At 50.5% G+C, this 20,455-nt stretch overlaps 1 protein-coding gene across 1 annotated transcript in view; it reads left to right on the top strand.

Annotated features, from left to right (window-relative positions):
* Positions 1 to 20,455, top strand: part of LOC133349491 (plexin-B3-like) — a 132,244-nt gene that overhangs the window by 59,574 nt on the left and 52,215 nt on the right. The window contains 4 exon segments of the mRNA XM_061562992.1: positions 10,549 to 11,680; positions 13,535 to 13,717; positions 17,606 to 17,731; positions 20,227 to 20,327. Of these exon segments, the coding sequence (XP_061418976.1) occupies positions 10,549 to 11,680; positions 13,535 to 13,717; positions 17,606 to 17,731; positions 20,227 to 20,327 (1,542 nt within the window).

Raw genomic sequence — 20,455 nt, 5'->3', positions numbered from 1 at the left:
TCCACACGACCACGGGGGAGAACATGCAAACTCCAAATATACAGGCGTCAGGCTCGGGATAGAACTCGCGATCTCTTGTATACCAGGAGAGGTATTTAACAACTCACCACTGTGGAGACCAGTATAGCTCGGGGGTGCAACACAGTGAGTCGATTGGCAGGTCACGTGTGCTGGGGTGTAAAGTGGGGGGGCACCTGGCCAGCGTGGCGTGTACCCTCTGAATCTCCCTCGAGAAGAAGCCCTTCTGCCAGCAGTGGTGTGAGAAAAACGATAGCAGGGGCTCCACCTCCTTTCTGTAGGTAAATATAAACAAACATTTATGGGTCATGAAAAGGTCAACTGGCTAAGCCAATTTAGATTTTTTTTTTACTAAGAAGGCACATAATGGACTGCTTTTTACAAAAATGGTGTCATGGGGTTTAGCAGTCACTTAGCAGCAGATGGGCACTTTGGGAAATTCCCCACAAGAAATGGCAAAAGCGGCGTTAGTGGGAATCGAACCTTCACTTGCATGCACACACTGCCTCAGGGACGAGCGCGCACTAACAGCCGAGCCATTCTTCCATTCAAGGTTTTTCTACATCCATAAAAAAATCATTTTCAGGAATGATGAACAGGGTAATTAAACATAACAACAGGCTTTATTTTTACTGTTACTGAACGGAAAGAAGGGTTATCGATATTTCAGTTTAATAGCCATTATGGAATATTGACTATGAAAGTGAGAGAATTCAATGATTAAGCTTCAAAAACTATTTAAAGCCAATTGGCTGAAACATGTTGATATTTGTCTCCCCTTTGGTGTCGGCTAAAAACAACCGCATTATTATCTTTAAAGTTCAAGGTTGAAGAATTTAAGGCCATCTCGCCATGCACCTACATCTCCTTGAGAAGGCCAAAGTGTCAAGTTGTCTCTCCTTTTGCTGATGGGGAAAAAAAAAATATATAATCTGTGTTGGTGTAAATTAACCTTTTATTGCGTAAGCGCTCTGAGGCAGCAACTTTATACGTTTTAGGAACGGTGGTCGATTAATCTACCACCCCGTGTACAAATAAATATTTCTCCCTCTCTCCTTCCCTGAAAGTTGTCCTTGGAAACTTAAACAGTCTGCAGCCTTGGCATCTCATTCTTGCTGATAAGTTTCACGTGAAGAGCCGAGTTGCCCGACAAGTATTGTTGTTTGCTCGTATTAATGTTGAGTTGACTGCTGTTCAATCTTGCTCACGAAGGTTTAGCCATGTCGAGAGTCTCTTTGTTGTTGCCTGATTTGTTGTATTCATCTTGCTGGGACTCGACATTTACTTGAGTTTAAATAGTTTTAGTCTTACTCGGTGTTATCAAAACTGTCACGGAACTTCTACGGCGTTCACAAGAATTTCAATCGTCTGGATTGTGAACTTAACCTCTTTTCCCACATTTTCTGTTTTGAAATGACGAGATGCAATACCCATGACTTCAACATGTTTTCTAATTCCGGAGGAGGACATTGCAATGGGTGGGGGGGGGCATGGAGAAACAGGTTGGCGAGACTTGGAATTGGAGACGCTGCGATGTTATATTTTTTCGTTCCGCAACATTCCTTTTCGATCCTCGGAAGAATGGAACCAGTGATGAAGTGTCTTGGCATCAGTCGTGATGACCTCGTAATGGTAATTGCAAGGACGTTGCTGTGCACTCCCCGTGAATGTATTGAGCCGTCAATGATTTCAGAGCTTGGGTCAGCGCAGCGTGAAACGTGGCGTGTGTAGACAGCCCGGTGTCCCTTGGCAATCGGCCACCACTCCCCAGACTTATTAGCGGTGCAAGGAAAGGAAATATAAATTCTGGGCCCCGACAAAATGTTTTGAAAGAATCCATACTGCCAAACACAATGGGAACCCGTGCGCTTAATCGGCAGATTTTGAAAAAACAAAAACAGTCGGCACTTTATTTTATTAACACAAGCACGGAGAAACTTTTAAGTCATTAGAGGTCGGCACGGTGGTATTATTACATTGAAATGCACGCTATCTGCGAGGCTTTGACCCAGTTCACACTTGGTGCCTAAAGCTAAGTAGAGTAGGTGTGAAATCTAACACCGCTTGGTTGATTGCCGACGGACATTGATTTTATTGACAAATTCGTCTCCTCCCGGGCATGTATCTGCATTGTCCGTCCTGTCGGTCCCCATCGATCCAATTTAGCGCCGCTTTCATCGCGCGGAAGCCGATGAATGGGCGGTGAAAGGAAATGAAATGCATTTTATAATCGTGCTCCGTGTGGTCGGCTTTACGTGCGGCGCTTGCTCGCAATTTCCACGCTCTGATGCGGAGAATTTTTGCCGTCCCGGATTGTGAAGCTCCGCACTTCTGCTGCTGAACGGCGCTGCAACAAAAAAAAAAACCCATCAATCTTAAAAAAAAAAGAATCCCTCTCTTAAAACTAATGTGGTTTTCGTGCGGTATACGCGGCGAGGTATTCATCCCTACAAAACGATCATCCTCTGCCTACAAATGCAGCCGCTGTCGACGTGGCTTCATGTCGCGGTATTTCACGAGGCCGTAACGACGTGCCCACGATATGCGCCGACGTGCCGCTAAGGCCGGCGAGACAACTTAAGCCGTTGCAGGCTTGGGTAAGGAGTCCCTTGGGTATCGCTCTGCGGCTGGTAATGCGTGCCCGCATGTTATGTGTATGGCGCGAATGCAACGTGTGTGAATATCCTTGAAAATGCCAGCGCGTGTGTGTGCGCGCGTGCGTCTGTGTGTGTGCGCGCGTGCGTCTGTGTGTGTGCGCGCGTGCGTCTGTGTGTGTGCGCGCGTGCGCGTGTTCTCGCGCGTGCGCGTGTTCTCGCACGTGCGCGTGTTCTCGCACGTGTGCACAGCTGGGCCAGGCTGGGTTACGTGAACTTCGTGGGAAAGTTATTAATTTGATTTGTACTCGCCCAGGGAATGTTGCTAAATCTGCAGGGTCAGTTTGAGAGAGGGCAGAGTGGGGCGGGGGATGGGCGGGGGATGGGCGGGGATATGCGAGGGTGTCTACAAGAGGGACGGAGGAAACTCGGCGGTGGCACCGGGGGTGGCTTCGTTCCATCAAAATTAATTACCGAGTGCACTTGCACATTCATACGATCTGGACATTGAACAGACTTCCTGTGTTGGGCAGGCGGGTGTGGGTTCATTCGCTTGTTTAAAGAGCCAGGAACTTAGAAATGACATTACCGAAATGTAACAAACAACTCTTTGTGGGCATTTCACAAGCGGCACGCTGCAAAAAAAAACAACAACTCCCACCCAAATCATGCTCGTGGCTTTTAATTTAATGACGCGCTTGTCTTACCTCAATAATTTGTGGTTATTATTCTAGAAACAACATTATACGAAGCCCACACCCCCATACCATGACAGTTTTATTTTAAAATAACTATACATCACCTCGCTTGTTTGTGAGCTTTCAGTGAAGGGGTTGGGTAGGGCTCGTTCGGATATCATTTGCCACCAATGTTAGCCTGGGTTCAGGAATTCAACTCGGGTCACTTGAGCTGATTGTGCGGTGCGCCAACTCCAGCGCTACCATTTCACCCCACGAGGGAAATACTTTCCGTAAAAGTGCACGAACGTGGGACGAATTGGCTTGAATCGCCTCTTTAAAAAAAAACCCCGGTGAAATGATGCAGCCCAGAGTTTACTTAGGCCTCATGTATTTCTGCCCTGTTGCGCAATGATTCCGTCATGCAAATGCAGTCGCACAGACGCCTGATGTTCATTCTTACCGATCAATTGCATTCGTCATCCCAAATGATTGGTGGGGGGGGGGGGGGCGCAGCACCGTACAAACAACTAGGACCGCAATGTCGGCACGTTGGGCTTATTGAATAGACAGCATTGACTATTAATGTGCGCGTGCTGCAAATCCTGATGGTCTGGGGCACATTCCTGGCACACGGGCAAGATCAGCGAGCGGTAAGCGGTACAATATCTGAACCCTCCTCTAAAAGCAATGGATGTCCTCTGCGTGTGTAAACATGAGGACTGAGAAGGAAATCGAAAGGCATTGGGTCAAGACATCAGCTAGCCCCACGCCCCCCCCCCCTCACCATGTGTCCCGACAGCTGTAATAGTTTCTCGCGGAACAGCACTCGTCTATCCTATCTCTTTGTGGCTCAGGGAGGGAATCTTTGTGTTGGGGGGGGGGCTGAATAATGTTGTATCCTGCTGGTCCGTATTGGGCTCGTGCGAGTAATTGTGCACATCTCGTAATATGCAGGTGGCGTGGAATATATTATTTGGCTTGTGCGCAGCTGGAGATTCATTCTCGCAAATATGTGCCTGTCAAGTACGGTTATATACGCGCACGGCTGTGAAATATTGCTTTGTATTAATAATTGATGTTGACCCGCACACATTCTTTCCGTCTGATGAGATTCTTATCGGCTGAGAAGGAAGTTAACTTACTTAACCTGTACACGTGGCTGATCTGGCAGATGCACTCTCGCTGTTCCTTTACGTGTAAAGATAACGCGTGTCGTTGTAAGTGGGGTGTTATCATCGCACCTGTAGTCTGCCGTATTTACGTATCTATTTTTAACGAGCTGCACTTGTGGCAGCCAAAGCAGTGGTGCAAATGTATTAAATCCCCCCCCCACACACACACACACCGTGCCCGCCGTCACATTTGTCCACCCAGCAGTTTAAATGTGTTCACCACAGTTTGTCGATTGGCCAGGTCAAGTGTGGTTGGGTAAAATGTAGATCTTGTCAGCTGCTTCCAAGACATCAGCTCGTCATGGAAGAGTAGGCCCCATACCATCTAAGGGGGTTGGCGGGCGGCGTTCTCTAGAGCTCCCTCTTAACAGAGGCCCCTTTCACCAGTTGGTCGATCTGCGTAGAGGTGTGTGGGTATTCCTACTTCTTCCGAGGCGTCTAGCCAGCGTGGAAGAGGAGCCTAGCATCCCCTGATGGGAGTGGCTTCTCTTAGAGGGCATTCCAGTCGAGGGCCCATTTCCAATAGCAGTGGGAGGCCCCATCTGCCAGCAGTGGCTTGAGCAAGAAATTGCAGGGCTGCACACATTTGGCCTTTCACAGAGAGGCTGCAGGGATCGCCCACAAGAATGTCGACGGGTCTGTCTGCGTTGTCGTTGCACCCTTTATCTGCTCGTACGTTTCCTGTGGCTTTTAGTCAACTATTTCTCTCCCACCCCCCCCCCCCCAAAACAAATTAATAAGTGATCGTTTTCAGAGAAGGAGAGCTTTTTTTTGTACTAATCTCTGTTATTATTACATGCCCTGAATCGTACAAGAAGGGCTTTTAAGGATGGTAATCTTCCAGATGGCGTGCGCACACCAGCGCGTGCACGTTGGTACGGACGCGTGCGTGTGTGTATGAATGAGTGCGCGTGTGCGCGCAGCAGCCGTCCATCTGTTTAAATATTTCATATTGTCCCATTTTTAACTAAAGAGGTGTCAATGGGGATTGCCTGCCACCCAGCAGACTCTACGTCGTTAACAGTCACATTTATGACACCCTATGCACTCGTCAGATGAGAGCGTGTTGGTGTAACTACCAGGATTGGCACGCATACAAAACCCATGCCTGATGCAAGACATTCACGCATGAACTTAACACACACACACACACACAGAGTTGCATAACAATTCTCTTGTTAAGATAAGAAATAAGTGTACGGGACTACGTTGGTATTCATGAGCACATTTAGAAAAATCATGCGTACACACGTGGATCGAGTAACGCATTTTCCAACGTGTTTGCCATTTGTAAGTATTTAATTAGCAGTCTGAAGCTGACGGGTATAGCTGTCCGTGCATGAATCCGTTTGTACATTTCTATACAATTATTCTTGATATGGTTTGTGTCAAAGCGTTTCAGGCAACTCTTTGATAAAATTGGCTGATTTTTTTTTATAATTCTGAATAGCAAGACATATACTGTGGGTTCGTTAATATTGGAGCATCTTTATATCGTGACCCCCCATCGCCCCGCCGTTAATGACTGCTGGACGAACGAACAGACGGCATAAAGGCTTTCGATCTTTCAGTTTGACAACGTTAACTCGGCACCTTCGTCAAGGTGGTCAGGGTTTTTAAAAAAGAAAAAGTATAACCGGCTCGTGCCTGGACGGAGAAGTTGCAGCACATAGACAGACTATGGACGAGCGATTTTTTTTTTTACATTACATAACGAAACTGGTTGACCTAGTTACGTGTTTATCGGCGGTTAATTCCGCTAGAGCGAGTAAGATAACGTATACAACTTTGGATGGAGCGCGAAAAAAACACATTGTGCCCTCCGGCTTGTCGGCGCCAGTCCTCCTGCTGCCACTCATTGAACGTCACGTGAGCGGTGAATTCGATGGGTCTGCGCAACATCGCCGTGGCGGGTGGGGATGGCCCGGGTTTTGGTGCTGGTTCCCGCTCGGGTTGCCGTGGATATGGCAATATCACGCCGTTTATACCACGACGTTTATACCACGCTGTTTATACCACGCCGTTCGCCCCCTCCGATTAGCACGGTTGGCCTACGGGTAGGTTCGCAAAGAAGTTCAACATGAATGCATATTGTATCACGTTGCATAGTTCCTATCTATTTTTTGGTATAACTTGACGAATTACTGTATTTGTGGAATCTCACACAATGATTACAGGATCTAAAAAATGGCTATATACAGCATTACCCATGAAACACCGCTTGCTTTACTGCATCTCAACATAAAGTAAGCCTCGACTTTTGTAGTACTGTTAATTTAATGATTTTCTTTTCTTGTGTAACTGACAGCTGAATGATTGGAAGTTGCATAATTAGAAAGCTTTGAGTGAACTGCAGTTCAAGAATGTGCAAGTAATCTTTGTCCATACTGGCATTACAGAAAAGCACTAAAACCACGCGATAATAATTTAAGTACAATATGATATATCGCAATAATCGACGTGTGAGAATTGTTATCGTGGCCAGTTGCAAAATAAAGCCACCTCTGCTGTCAATGATTTTGAACAGAGACATTTACCTGACCCCCAGGGGTCATGGTTACAAGCGACGCAGTGGAATAAGCGAGGCTCAAGAGTGGTTGCAGTTTGCTGAGGCCGGGTGGTTGGTGGCATTGACTACATTGGCAGGGTTTGGTGAGGTTTTGTGGGAATGGCGTCGTTGGTGGGTTTGGCAATGTTGGCGGGTTTGAGTTGCAGGAAGAAGCCAGGGAGGGCTGGGGAGGGGAGGGGGCGGAGAGTGGGCGCCAGGTTTCCCACGACCTGGGAGCACACGTCAGGGTTATCGCCTCGTGCTTTCCTCGGGCACACAATGGGCGGCAGACGGCGACCCTGAGAGACCCACGGTCGCCCCCCCCCCCCCGTCTCACTTCCGTCCTTGCCCGGCCTCAGGGCTTTCCTTTTAATCTTCCCGGCGAGATGACAAACCTCTTAATTTGCTGGGGCGTTCGTTTATTCAATCAGCGCTTTCAGCCGGAGCGGCGGTTTTTAACGGATGAACATGCAAGATTTGTCCACGTATGTGTGAACACTGCCCGGAGTCAAGCCGGTGCTGGATGAGGAGCGCTCTCTATGCTGCGTGAGTCACGGGGGGGCTGTTTGACTATACGTCACTAAGCTGGTTGCAACGGATTGTTGACGGTGGGGAGGATGGCTGTGTGGGACAATAGAAGTACGGTACAACAATGGATTTTGCTGCACTGAACCTCAGTCGTCCAAAATACAGCCACGTAACCTATAACACATGTTATACACGTGGTCTCCCATCCAGGAAGTATCGAGGCTCACCCCCCTGCTTGCAAGATCTGACGAGATCTGGGTGCATTATATGTATAGGTATTGTGTAGATTTATGATATAATCATTATTATCATGATTATTGTCTATTTGAAGTCCTATATTTGGTGGTTGGAGGGCAAACAAGTTGAACATTTTATTTTGAGCCTTCTCACATTTTACACAACTCTCTGATGTCTCCGGCGCACATAACATACACGTTTGTTTGTATAGTAGATACAGCGCACATGTGTAGCATAACACGCCCGCATGCCTCCTGCAAGCCCGCACTCTGAAAAGGCACGAACACACAAACACACACACACACGGCATGCACAACTATCGCTCGAGTAATGAGCGAATTCCACCGGGGCCCCCAGCCGCCAATGTCCATCTTGTCATCGCGATGGGGGCCAGATGTGGTCGTTTAGCTGTGGGAGGTGCTTGCTGATAGCACTCAATGGGGCTGCGTACGTGTGTCTGTGTTTGGTGAGGGGTAAGTGTGAGATGCTATTGCGCTGCACTACGAACCCAGTCGTCCGAGTTCGAATCCTGGCCACGCCTGACATCCGTGGCGAGTATTTAAACTGGTTTATGGGCTTTTTTGTGGGTCTACTCGGCCTCAAATGAGTACTTGATGCGGTGCGTAAGCATCACCACTGGGAAGACAAAGACGGCCGTGCGTGGTGTGGACCACACCACCCTCTCGTGCGCGGTGCCGGCCTTCATATGTCCTGCTCGCTATCCCTACTTGCTCCAACAGTCTGTTAAGGCTACACGGGGCGTCTTTGTGTGCATGTGCTCGCGGTTGAAGCGGTGTGGGGGGGGGGGAGGTCTGGATCTGGATCCAGTGGGAGCCAGGAGACTGTGTCCCTGGCTCGCGGTTTGCTGTGCTGTGCTGTCCCGTCGTGAGTGAGTTTGGGCCAGAGGAGTGGGGAGTAGTTGGGGGGGGGGTGGGGGTCACAGGAAGCGTTGTGCAGACGCGGCCGGAAGCCTTCTCTCCACAGAACAATCGCCCCCCGTGTTTATATCTCAGCGAGCAGAGCTCGTGCAGCCCGCCCGCCCGCCCGCCCGCCCGCCCGTCCGCGATGCAGCCCCCCGGTGCGCAGAGACGCGGGGGATCGCACGCACACAACTCGCACGGGGAGACGCGTGCGCGCACGGACAAGCGCAGGCACATACTCGCGCGCCGACACGTACCACGTCCTCCGGGCACGGGCCACGTACGAAGATCCCCGTTGCCGCCTTAACAGAAGTGTTGGAGCATGTGTGCTGTCAGCGAGCGCCCTAATTCAAGTTGGCACGGTCCACGCGAGGGTGTTGTGACCGAATCGCCACGGTGTGCCCATCTTCGTCTCCCACTTGGCAGCTGTGAAAACGAGCTTCATAGCTCATCGGATTCCTCCAGGATAAATAGATATTCTGATTCGGTGTCCCACGTGCCGATATCCACACACAGCACAAGGGGCTCGTATTGACTCGAGCTGGGGGGGAGGCCCAGGAAAGGTTCAGATGTCACTCGCCACTGATGTTCACCGTGGCTGTAAATCAAATGCAGGTTGCCGGGTTCGCAGTGCGTTTGTGCACTGACCATTGCACCACCACTTTCACTTCGGGCGCGCGCACTCGCTCATGCGCCAGCCATGTACACGCACGCACAGACGTAAGGACACACAAAGGCAGGGGGGGTATACCTACTCGCGACTTGTGCGCGGACACCGAACGCGCGCAGATGCTTGCAAACAGTCTGACGCCTCTAGACTTGTACAACGTCCATCCATCCATCAGTGTCGGCTGCAGGTTCGGAGGTTGATGGTCAATGTATGCCAGCACTTCCTGACCGCAGCAGCTCTTGTGCTGTTGCCCGTACAACATTCATTCACTTTCAACATGCGTAATTAGTAACAGTTGCATAATGGAATGTTTGTGTAGACGCCCTTGTTTTTATGCCTTATGATACAGTGTTAAAACATTTTCAGCATCTGGATAGGCTGTGCATTAGCCTCTGAGACAAACTTAACATTAAATTTGAAACTTAACATTCTTTGGTTCTTTCGGTAAAGTCACGTATAAAGATAAAATAATAAATTAAATTAAATACTATTTTTTATTTTATCTTTATACGTGACTTTACCGAAAGAACCAAAGAATAATTCCTGCAGTCACGGAAGCTCCAAATTAAGTTACAAACTTAACAGGTAAATGTTTCGCGCGGATTAATAAGCACGCAATACCCACTGTCACAATGGGTGGTGCATTTCGAAGGCTTGCAAGTTCACATTCTGGTTGAGAGTCAACTCTGCCATTCATCGCTCTGGAGTCCAGAAGATGTGTAACTACTTTGTGGGAAGTCGCCACTTGCAGTAGTCGCATTCATCGACTCGTCCCCAGCAGAGAGCAATGTGGAGTTTCCACCCGTGGCTGAGGATTTTTCAGATCTGAGAACTGCCCCCCCCAGTTTTTCGAGGAGGAAACCAACACTTTGACTTTTGACTGCGAGTAGTAGTAATGCCATAGCAGCGACGATGATAATAACAAAAATATATCGCCGCTTGGTCAATCCATCGCCAGATGTGGCCTCCCCATGCCGTGTAAGTAATGGAGGGTTGTTTGACTTTACTTCACCACCCCGGGCAGTGCAGGGTGGTATAGGAGAGGGTGCCAGGTCCCATCACTCGCCAACGATGCTGGCTGTTGCTGGCAATCGGTGCGTTAACCACTGCCACCGTCCTACCGTAGTGATAAAGTGCGACGGTCATAATTGGAGCGTGCATTTCCGTGTGCTGCCTTGCAGGCGTAGGGCCATGCAGCTGTCAGCGCTGCTGCTGCGGCTGCTGCTGCTGCTGCTGCCGCTGCCGGCTCCGGCGCATCCATCGCACTCGCCGCTGCCGCGCTCCTTCCCCGACGCCCGCCCGCTCACTCACCTCGCGTACAGTCCCGACACGGGCGACGTCTACGTGGGCGGCACCAACCGCCTGCTGCAGCTGACGGCGCTGCTCGCCGACAAGGCGGAGGCAGTGACGGGTCCCGTGCCCGACAGCCTCGAGTGCCTGCCGCCCTTCCCGGACGTGTGCGAGGTGCGCGAGGCGGACGACGCCGTCGTGCTGCTGGCGCTGGACGCGGCGCGGGGCCGCGTGGTGGCGTGCGGCAGCGTGCACCACGGCACCTGCACGGAGCGCGACGCGGCCAACGTCAGCCGCGTGCTGTACCGCGCCGACGCGCCCACCTCGCTGCAGGCCGTCGTGTCGGGCGCCGAGGCCGCGGTGGGCTTCGTGGCGCGCGCCGGCGAGCGCGACATGCTCTTCGTGGGCACCGCGGGAGGCCGGCAGAAGCTGAAGCCGCTCTCCATCCGCTTTCTGCCGCCGGCGGGTGGCGCGGGCCCCGGCGTGGGCGACCCGTTCACCCACGACGACGAGTACTACCTGCGTGGGGAGTACTCGCAGTTCGACCACAGCTTCGTGGCGGCGTTCGAGGCCGGCCAGTTCGCCTACTTCGTGTTCCAGCGCAAGGAGCCGCGGTTCGCGCGCGGGGACCCGCGCACGTTCGTGGGCCGCTTCTGCAAGAGGGACCTCAACTTCCTGTCGTACGTGGAGGTGCCGCTCGCGTGCGACGCCTCCGGCCCGCCCGGCGAGCCCGGCTCCGGGCGGCAGCACGTGCTCGCTCGCGCGGCGTCGCTCGGCCGCCTGGGCTCGGAGATCGCGTCCGGGGCGTCCGGGGCGGCCGGCGAGCAGGCGCTGTTCGTGGCATTCGCCGAGGAGGCGGCGGCGTCGGCGGGCGCCGCGACGGCATCATCGCTGTGCGCGTTCGCCGTGCCGCGCATCAACGAGGCCGTGGAGAAGGCGCGCGAGGCGTGCTACCGCGGGGAGGACGCCTCGGCCTACGTGGAATACGTCAGCTCGCTCGTGTGCACCAACAGTCACGTCTCGGTGCGTAGCCGCTTCGTTCTTGTCGCCGGTTACGCCTCTCTCTCTCGGCTGTTATTGTCCTTGGCGCTGTTGGGCAACAAGTCTCGTCCTCCCTGTTTCTTCCGTGCCATCGCTTCCTCTCCCAAGATGCTCTCCAGCGGCAGCCTCCAAACTCTTTGGTTTCACCTCGCCGTCTCTTTTTCCGTCTTTTATTTTGCTTCTTTCACCACCTTCTCTCAGGACTCCATTCTGTAGTTGATTACGGTCAGTTAATCATCAGTTGTTCTCATGACTGGTCCTGCCTGTTTCCCTCTGATAGCTTTTTGTTTTGATAGCAGCATTGGTGGCAGCCTGTTCTTTTCACTACTCCTTCATTCCTTAACCTATCTCTTTGCCTTGCTCCAAACATTACTACAGTATCATAACATACTTAGTTTTGTATTTACCTTTCGGGTTACGTGCATGTAGTGATCTTCGCTAAAGATGCCAAAGATCGCCACGTGAAAATAACCATAATTTGCAAACGGTGCATCAAGTTGTCTTTTTGTGCAGCCCCATTGGCAACTCAAAGGAGACCAATTCTCAGCACTTGAGAACCTGGTTTGATCACAGGCGGCTGACACCCAGACTGGAGCCCAGAATCTAACGGTGCTGTCCTGGATTTGGCACAGATGTTGCCAGCTCCTTGGCAACCAGGCTAGCTCTCTGTCTGCCTGTCTCTTTGTCTGCCTCCGTGATCTATTTGTGTTTCTGCCAGTATGATCCTCTTCTACCAGGACTGATCGAATTGTAGCCAGCAGGTCCAAATCTGACCACCACCCCCCCTGCCCCCCGAGCTCTTTAAGATTGCCCTTAACATGACCTGACCCTTCCCCGCTACAAACGACCATGCACTGCTTTGAAATATAATTAATTGAGCTCACGTCATTAACGCGTACAAATGTGTAGCGTGATGAGCTCTCCTGCCCGACTCGGCAATCCCCCGCTTTGTCGTCGCCGCTCGAAGTGCAGCGGAGGTGGGGTGGTCGGCGGAGTTTAGGGGTCTGGTGGGGTTGGTGGTGAGAATGTCCGCTTTGTATCGCGTCTCCGCGTCTCCATGCCATCTCGCTCTTCTGAATTACATCTCCCTCCTGTCGTCGCTTTCCTCGACCTCGGCTTTGTAAGTCTATGCACGTAGCCAACCGTGCTAATCGGAGGTGCGGGAAATTTGGCGGTGTGATCTCATTGTTTTCTGTTGCTACATCTGTCATCTGCATCTCTTCTCACCCATCCCCACTGCATCTCTATCTCTCATCTGTATGTTCTCTACTCTCCTACGTCCTATGCTGCTTGTCCACACATCTTTCTATTGCTGCATCCTCAGCCTCTTGTCTGTGTCTCTTGTGTCTCCTGTGTCATCGCAATACGTCTTGGTTTCTTGTCTTTGTTCTCTCATTTCACTGCACGTCCGCCGAATTGTCTGCAACTCTGTTGTCATCCTCTATCGCTTATTTGTCTTCTGTCATGGCTTGAAACTTTCTGCGAGTTCGGTCTTGTTATTTTAACCTTTTATATAGCCTTTCACATTTTAACAACGTATAATTGGAAGATAAAGAGCAATCTCATCAATATTCCATGCTGTAAATGGAATTAATGTGGCCTTCGTTAAAATGACAGGACCTTTTGATATCGGTGTCACAGCCGGACTGGATGTCAGGATTTATAAATTTTTTTAAATGCCTAATACAGGTATCCCTCGATGTACGCAATTGACAAATAAATTATGGACACTTTTCGAATCACGGAATAACATTTTTTGCGTTCATGAAATTTCACACGGCACGTGCCGCACTGCGCCCGCTGAGCATTTTGGTTTCTCCCGTCGCTCGTCGCCAGAGTGGGCAAGCGGCGGAGTGCGGCGTCGACCACCTGCCCAACCCCATCGTGGGTCGCCAGACGCTGGTGTCGCCGGCGCTGGCCGTGTTCCCCGACGTCCACCTCACGGCCGTCGCCACCACCCTCGTCGAACAGCGGTGGACGATCGCCTTCGTGGGAGACTCCGCGGGGCGACTCGTGAAGGTGCGACAAGCAGCCCCCCGCGCGCCCACGTGCCATCGCGGGACTCGCGGTGGAGGCTAACCCCTGCCCGCCCGCTCGCTCGCTTGGCACGGCATGGAGGCCAACTCCCCGGAAACACTGAAACAGATTAATTGTGCTTGAAACTGTCCACACATTTGTGACATAATGGTTATTTATTTATTTATTTTTGTGGGGCGGGTGGGGTGATGTGGCTGAGCGGTAGCCCGTTTGCTGCGTGTTGCAGAGGTCTATGGTTTGAGCCCAGCGGCCACCCTGGTCAATACTGCGGGTGGCTTTAGAAACGTGCGTTTAGAGCAGTGGTTCTTAACCTGGGGCGCACGCACCCCCTGGAGGGTGCGAGATGCCCTTTTTTGGGGGTGCGAGAGACATGCTAGATATTTTTAGAAGGTAACTCATCAACACAAATTAAGCACGGGGAGTTAAGTACAACTACTTAATTTCATCAAACCTATGTATTTATTGATGCTATGCATTTTTTTACGATTGAGAATCGAAGGGGTGCACAGCTGCAGTAAAAGTATTTGGCTGCTATAAATTTCCACGCGATAAGCCACTTTGTTGACCTATCATTTGTGGCCAAGGTCGCTTCTGAATAAGAGCTGTATAGTTCAGGTGGGCTTCACCTGGTAAAAAAATATTAATAGTTTAGTTTTTAATAATCCATAGGATGAAGGCCTATCCATATTGTTCATCATGGGGGTTCTTTAACCGGACATCACCACTCTGGTCAGTGCGGGTTGAAGTGCGTGGTGACCAGGCCTAGTTCGTTCAGATCAGAGATATATAGCTGAGTGGGCCTCACCTGATAAAATAAACAGCAGTTTTTAATTTTAGTCACAGTGGACGTTAAAGATCCCGTGGTGCTATTCGAGAACGGGTTGGCCACGTGTGCTGGTGTCACACCCTGCCCGACCTCTATACCCGTCTGTGAAACACAGCAGGACCTGTGTGATAACCCTGCACTGTAAGAATTTTGCAAGTACATACTGTAGGGACTTCTTATTATTTGTTTCCTAATTTGGCCGAAAGTTTTGCATTCCCCTGAGGGTTACGTTCGCAATGGTGATGCGTAGGCAGAGTGGAACACCGGCGACTGAGGGCTGCAGTCTTGTGATGGTGCAAGATGGATACTAAAAGGCCTTTCGGAATTTCTTGGTCATCACACAGCTTAGATCATCTACTGTCTAAATTTCAGGAGCACAATAAGAATGTGACTGATGATGAAAATGCTATTTTAGTGTAGATATTTGAATCGCAGTGCTCAAGTGTGGAATTTTAACCAAAGGAAGATTAATTTGATGCATTGGCAACCTGAGGAACCAGGTGGGAATCGTTATTTTCTTTTTATTAAGAACAATTAAAAATTGTTACTTTTTAAAGAGTTGGCTGCAGTTATAACGTTGACATTTTAAACTGCTCTACACAGTCAACTTGCTAAACCAAAACCCCAAAAATTGGAAACCGAAACGAAAAGTGCAAAACAGCGCAAGACTCGCCACTGCCCGCTGGCAGGGTGCCATTCCTGAAATAAACATTCGGCCGTTTTGTGCCTAGCAGTGGCTGTAAACGTGTCGTCACGGTAACAGCGAAAAAACTATCTGGCCATAATTACAGTCCGTCTGTCTTTCAGCAACACCCGCCCCATTAACCAAAGGCAAATAAACGTCCTTCCTTCGCCGATTTTTTTGTTTTAATCTGACAATGCGCGACACGTAAGGATCTTTTCACATGGAACGCCGTGCCGTGTGGCCGGCGTGTCTTTGTGGCCATTGCTGTCTGGATCCGGCGTCAATGCCAGACACGGGGCCTAACACGGCGTGGGCTTTCTGCCACCGCCCCACCACCACCACCGCCGCCGCCCATGATTTACTCCTCGGCAGGGGGGAGAGGGGAACGGTGGCGAGGGTAACGGGACCCCACCGTCCCAGAATGAGCGATTTTATTTTTTTTTACCGTCGCTGCCGCTGCTGGTGGCACGATGAACGCGCGTTGCTGGGTGGCGTCTTGCGTTCGTGCGCACGCACGCAAGCCGCCACCGCTCTGTTGCGCCAAAGATGTCGGCGTTGTGATGGACGTTCCCAAGGCTATGGGTTGGTGTGGGTGGCTCGGGGAGGCAATACTTGGATCGCGAGCGACTCGGAGCTCGGACACTCGAGACAAAGCCGGGTGCTCGTGTCCCAGGCCGAGAGTCTTGTTCCTTTTATTTGACGATGACCCCTTCTGATTCCACACTGTTTGATTTTTGAAATAGAATTTTCTTAAAGGTTGTTCGAGCCACCGGCGTGTTTACCTGAAAGGTACCAGTAGAGGTTATTTGCCCATGTCGGTGGAAACATTGTCATTTTTCGTGCCCTCGGTAACATGTCTGTGTGTCTGTGTGTATTTGTGTGTGTACTTGTTTTGTCTGTCCTTGATGTTGTGTGTTAATCACATGGAACAGCAATAGAATAATAGTTGTCAAACTGCATGCACATCTATAGCATCTGATTATTGTACAGAATGGGCCACCACTGCATCTTCCAATACATATGTAGTTCTGGGAAGACGACTTCTGGGCATATGTATTCCTGGCCACACTACTCCATTTTATATTTGCCTCACTGACTGTATGTATTTGGTAACAACACATGCCCTGCACAGTATTCTATAGAGGCTAAACAAGGAAATCTTTGTCCTTGTGTTTATATTTTTACTTGCAAATCGTGCACATGTGAATGCGTGCGTGTGTATGGATGTGGGTATACGGGCACTTTCATTTCTGTGCATGTCTATGTGTGTGTGTGGGGAGCAGTGATAGATTAATTACCGACTGCACCACATTAACCTGGATTTGATTCGCAGCCGTGAACAACAACATTGGCATGGAGTCGTTGAGCTGGGATTCTGCGGCTCTTCTCCTAGTTTGGTGCAGGCAAGGCGAAAGGCGCCTGTGACCAAATCTCGGAATGCGTCAAATTGTGTCGGATTTCAGAACCCAAGCTCGGTTGACCCTAGTGGACAGTCCTTGGGTGGTAGATCATCAGCCGGGCAGTACAGCAAAATGTTTTGTTGTACTGTACTTCCATGCACCTACACCTATACACCCCCCGCCTTCACCAACCTGCACTGACCAGCCTGGTTTAGTGTCGTCAAACAACCTCCACAGCCTGGACGGTGTGGGGAGGCCCTCATCCAGCAAGAGTAGGGATCTTGGTTCAAAGTCAATATTGTGTTGAAAATAAAGATGTACGTGATAGAGGTGTGTGTGCATTTGCAAATACATTCGTATTGCTTTTGGACTGCCCCTTGTATTTATCTAATCACGAGCGTAAAATGTGTATATTTGTAAAATGTGTTTAGCATATGATATGTGTGTGTGTACTTGGTGTGGTGTTTGGGCATGGGCATGGAAAATGCCAAATGTGGCTTGGCGTTGTGCTGCTGGCCCATAGCACCCTCGCGCATTCTAATCCAGCCTTGGCAGATCTACGCTCATCAACAGCACTTACTCACTTGGCCTATAAGGCTGCTAAACAGGGACCTTTCTGTGTGTGTGTGTGTGTTCAGGCGTTTCTTGTGGGGATTGGTGGCACAGCGGTTAGCGCACTGCGCTACGAACCCAGCAACCAGAATTCGATTCCTGCTTACGGCCAATACGAGTGACGATTGACTGAACCGGTCCTGGGCCTCCCCTAGGTCAACTCGGCCTCAAAAGAGTAGCTGGTGCGGTGTGTTAACATTGCCACTTGAAAGACAAAGGCGGCCGGGCGTGGTGCTGGCCACCCACCTTCTTGTGTGCCGTGCCGGCCTTCATAGGTGCTCACTAACCCCACTTGCTCCAACAGTCTGTTAAGGCTAAATGGGGTGGTCTTTGTCTCTATTTTGCAGGCATTTCTACGCGGAGCCGACAAACCCCTTGGCAACTGGACTCTTCACCAGGCCGAGTCGGCCATTAACAGAGACCTGGTGTTCGATGGGACACAAGAAAACCTCTACGTCATGTCTGAGAGCCAGGTGACAACTCCACCCCCCCCCCCCCCCCGGCTGCAGAGAAGCTCCACACGTTCTCGATAAGTGCTCAAGGACGAGAGACAGTCGTGTCCAATGTAAATCTCGTCCTACCTTCTGACAGATCCAGCGGTGGTTGCTCTGTCGACAGCCTGCTGCTCACCCAGGGTCTGCTCTTGCAGTCTCATCATTGAAAGCATCTCTGGCTTTGGGACTTTCGTTTGGTCATGGTCCTCCTTCGTATTGAATTTATTTGTAGCGTACAAATCACGGTTGGTGACTGACCACAGGCTCGAAGGCCCAGTATGCAAAACGACCAGCAGCGCACTGTTGCATGTGTAGTGGACAAGAGTTCAAACGTTTCTTGCATTGAGCACGGTTGGTCAGAAATTTTAGATACAATTTAGTTGGTTATTAAATTCGTGGTTGGTATGTATCTTTTGTTTGTTGCACGGCATTATTATTACCATCACTCCTGCTTGCAGATTTGAAATGCTTGCCCATATGTGTATCGGTATTCAATTCAGATAAATTCCCTTCACTTAAACGTCTGAGAACCCGATAATAACAATATGCAGTTGTTTTGCGCGATCGTTTAGCGCATTTGCGCGGCTGTTTCAGCTTTCAAATTTTAAATCGATGCGCTAGTGTTCCGTGTAAAAACGGGGATGGAAAGCAAGCTTTACATGCGGCCATAAATCCGAGCAGATAATTGTGAGTGGCCATTGCAACGGTAACAATAGCATGTTTAAATTAAAAACTCAACGCATAAACAACGTGAAATCAATAAAATCCGCCTCCCTTGAATCTCTTCACAGTGACAAATAGCCACGCAAAATAAATGTTTCAGTGAAACACAGTAATCCTGTTTGATTCAGCCCAGCCAAACACTGGAACATTTTCGTGACTGCAGGGATTCATCTTCTTGTTTCTTTCGGTAAAGTCACGTAGAAGGGAAGTAATAATTGTTTTATTATGTTTTATTATGTTTTATTTTTATTATTTTATTACTTCCCTTCTACGTGACTTTACTGGAACATTTATTCGAAAACGAGATTTAACGGCGATCTATTTACACAGTTGATGAGAACGTTGTGATGGAAGCACGTGTCGGTTTACTCAAGGATTTCTGCGAATTGCCAAGGACCTTGTCTTCCCTAACACCCCCCCCCCCCATGCACCACCACCACAATCTGCCTTTACACGTTGACCAATCTTTAACGACGTCCAAATGAACACGTCGCACAATAACCCCATCCCCCGGTGATCGGCAAGAGTGGGAACCTTCCGCACGACAGTGTGTGGAGGGGACCCTGGGTTTTAACCCATCCTTCCTCCGTGGCGGTAAATTCCGAAATGGATTAAAGCAACACGTAACCCGAAAAAAAGAACTGCTCACATCTCGTGCCAATGCAATCGGGGGTCATGCGCCGCCGAGCGCCATCCCGCCCGCCCGCCCCCCCGCGCGCGTGTGAAGCTTCGGTTATGAGAGGCGAGGCTTTAAAATCACGGTTGTCCGCGTGCTGCCGTAGTCCGTTTCCTACGTCGAAGCCTGCCGTGCGCAGGAGGTCTCGAGTGACAATCACCCCATTGGCGTGTTTTTCTACAAACGTTGCATTGGAGCAGTGTCGCGGTGATGCTCATTCGCGTGTGCTAGTGTCGTTGCGGCCTGCCTGTCAAGTTTGAGTGTCTCCTCGTTCACGGAGCGTAAAAGGTGCGTCGGAGCCCGGGGCACTGACTAGGCACTTGTCTTCAGGATCTTCTTCATTCCCGCGTTCTCGTCAACTGTCGGGCACGACTTCACCGGATATGCCTTCATCCATTGGTGTTTCTGCTGTTTCGTCTTACTATATTTTCCTGTATTGTTTGAATCTGACCTGTCCAGCTTGGATCTTATCTGACCATCTTTGTTGAAGGTCTGACTGCTTACATTTTTTCCTGAATTGCTCCCGCGCCGTGCTTAATTTTATCATCGAACCGTAACCATTCTGGCTACGTGGCCAGTCCATTGTCGATTCTTCATTCCGACGATCTGAAGTGGAATATTTTCTTTTATTCGCCAGGCCATTGTAGTTCCTTCCATCCGATCTCAAATAATTTCTTGGCATTCGCCAATCCGCTTGTTTCCCCCCCCCCCCCACCCGCCGCTTCGTGTGCAGGATAAGAGTCATCATAATGTTCGGCTAGAACAGGAGTCGACAAACCAAAATAACAAGAGGAGCCAATTTTTTTCGAATTCGGTACAAAAAAAACACTACTTCAAGAGGCGCAATGCGCGTGACTACAAAGACGGTGGTCCTCGATTAAAAAATCGTCGCGAAGCCGCGTGCGGCTTCCCGGAGCCGCAAGTTTGCCAACCCCTTTGGGGCTAGCGTCTTGGTACGAGGAGCGCGCTCCTCGCCGCAGCATTAACCCGCGACCGGCAGCTCACCGAGGCTATCGACCGGCGAGTGGGGCAGCGCGGGGTGACCTTCGCGCTTGTTGCCGTCTTTGCGCCGCAGGTGGCGAGGGTCCCGGTCTCGGACTGCGGCCGTCACAAATCGTGCGCCGGGTGCGTCTCTACCGGAGATCCGTACTGCGGGTGGTGCGTGCTGCTCGGGAAGTGAGTCTCGCGGGGAGGGGGGGGGGGTCACCAAGGTCATCGTTTTATATTTGTGCCGCGTGTGCCCCCCTCCCACCCAACCCTGCCCCCCCCCCCACCTCTCCTCTGCCGCATCTCATTATAAGACG

The sequence above is a fragment of the Lethenteron reissneri genome, chromosome 30 (assembly GCF_015708825.2).
Source record: "Lethenteron reissneri isolate LAM-NWPU_2019-01 chromosome 30, ASM1570882v1, whole genome shotgun sequence".
NCBI lineage: Eukaryota > Metazoa > Chordata > Hyperoartia > Petromyzontiformes > Petromyzontidae > Lethenteron > Lethenteron reissneri.
This window is presented reverse-complemented; position numbering and strand designations above follow the sequence as displayed.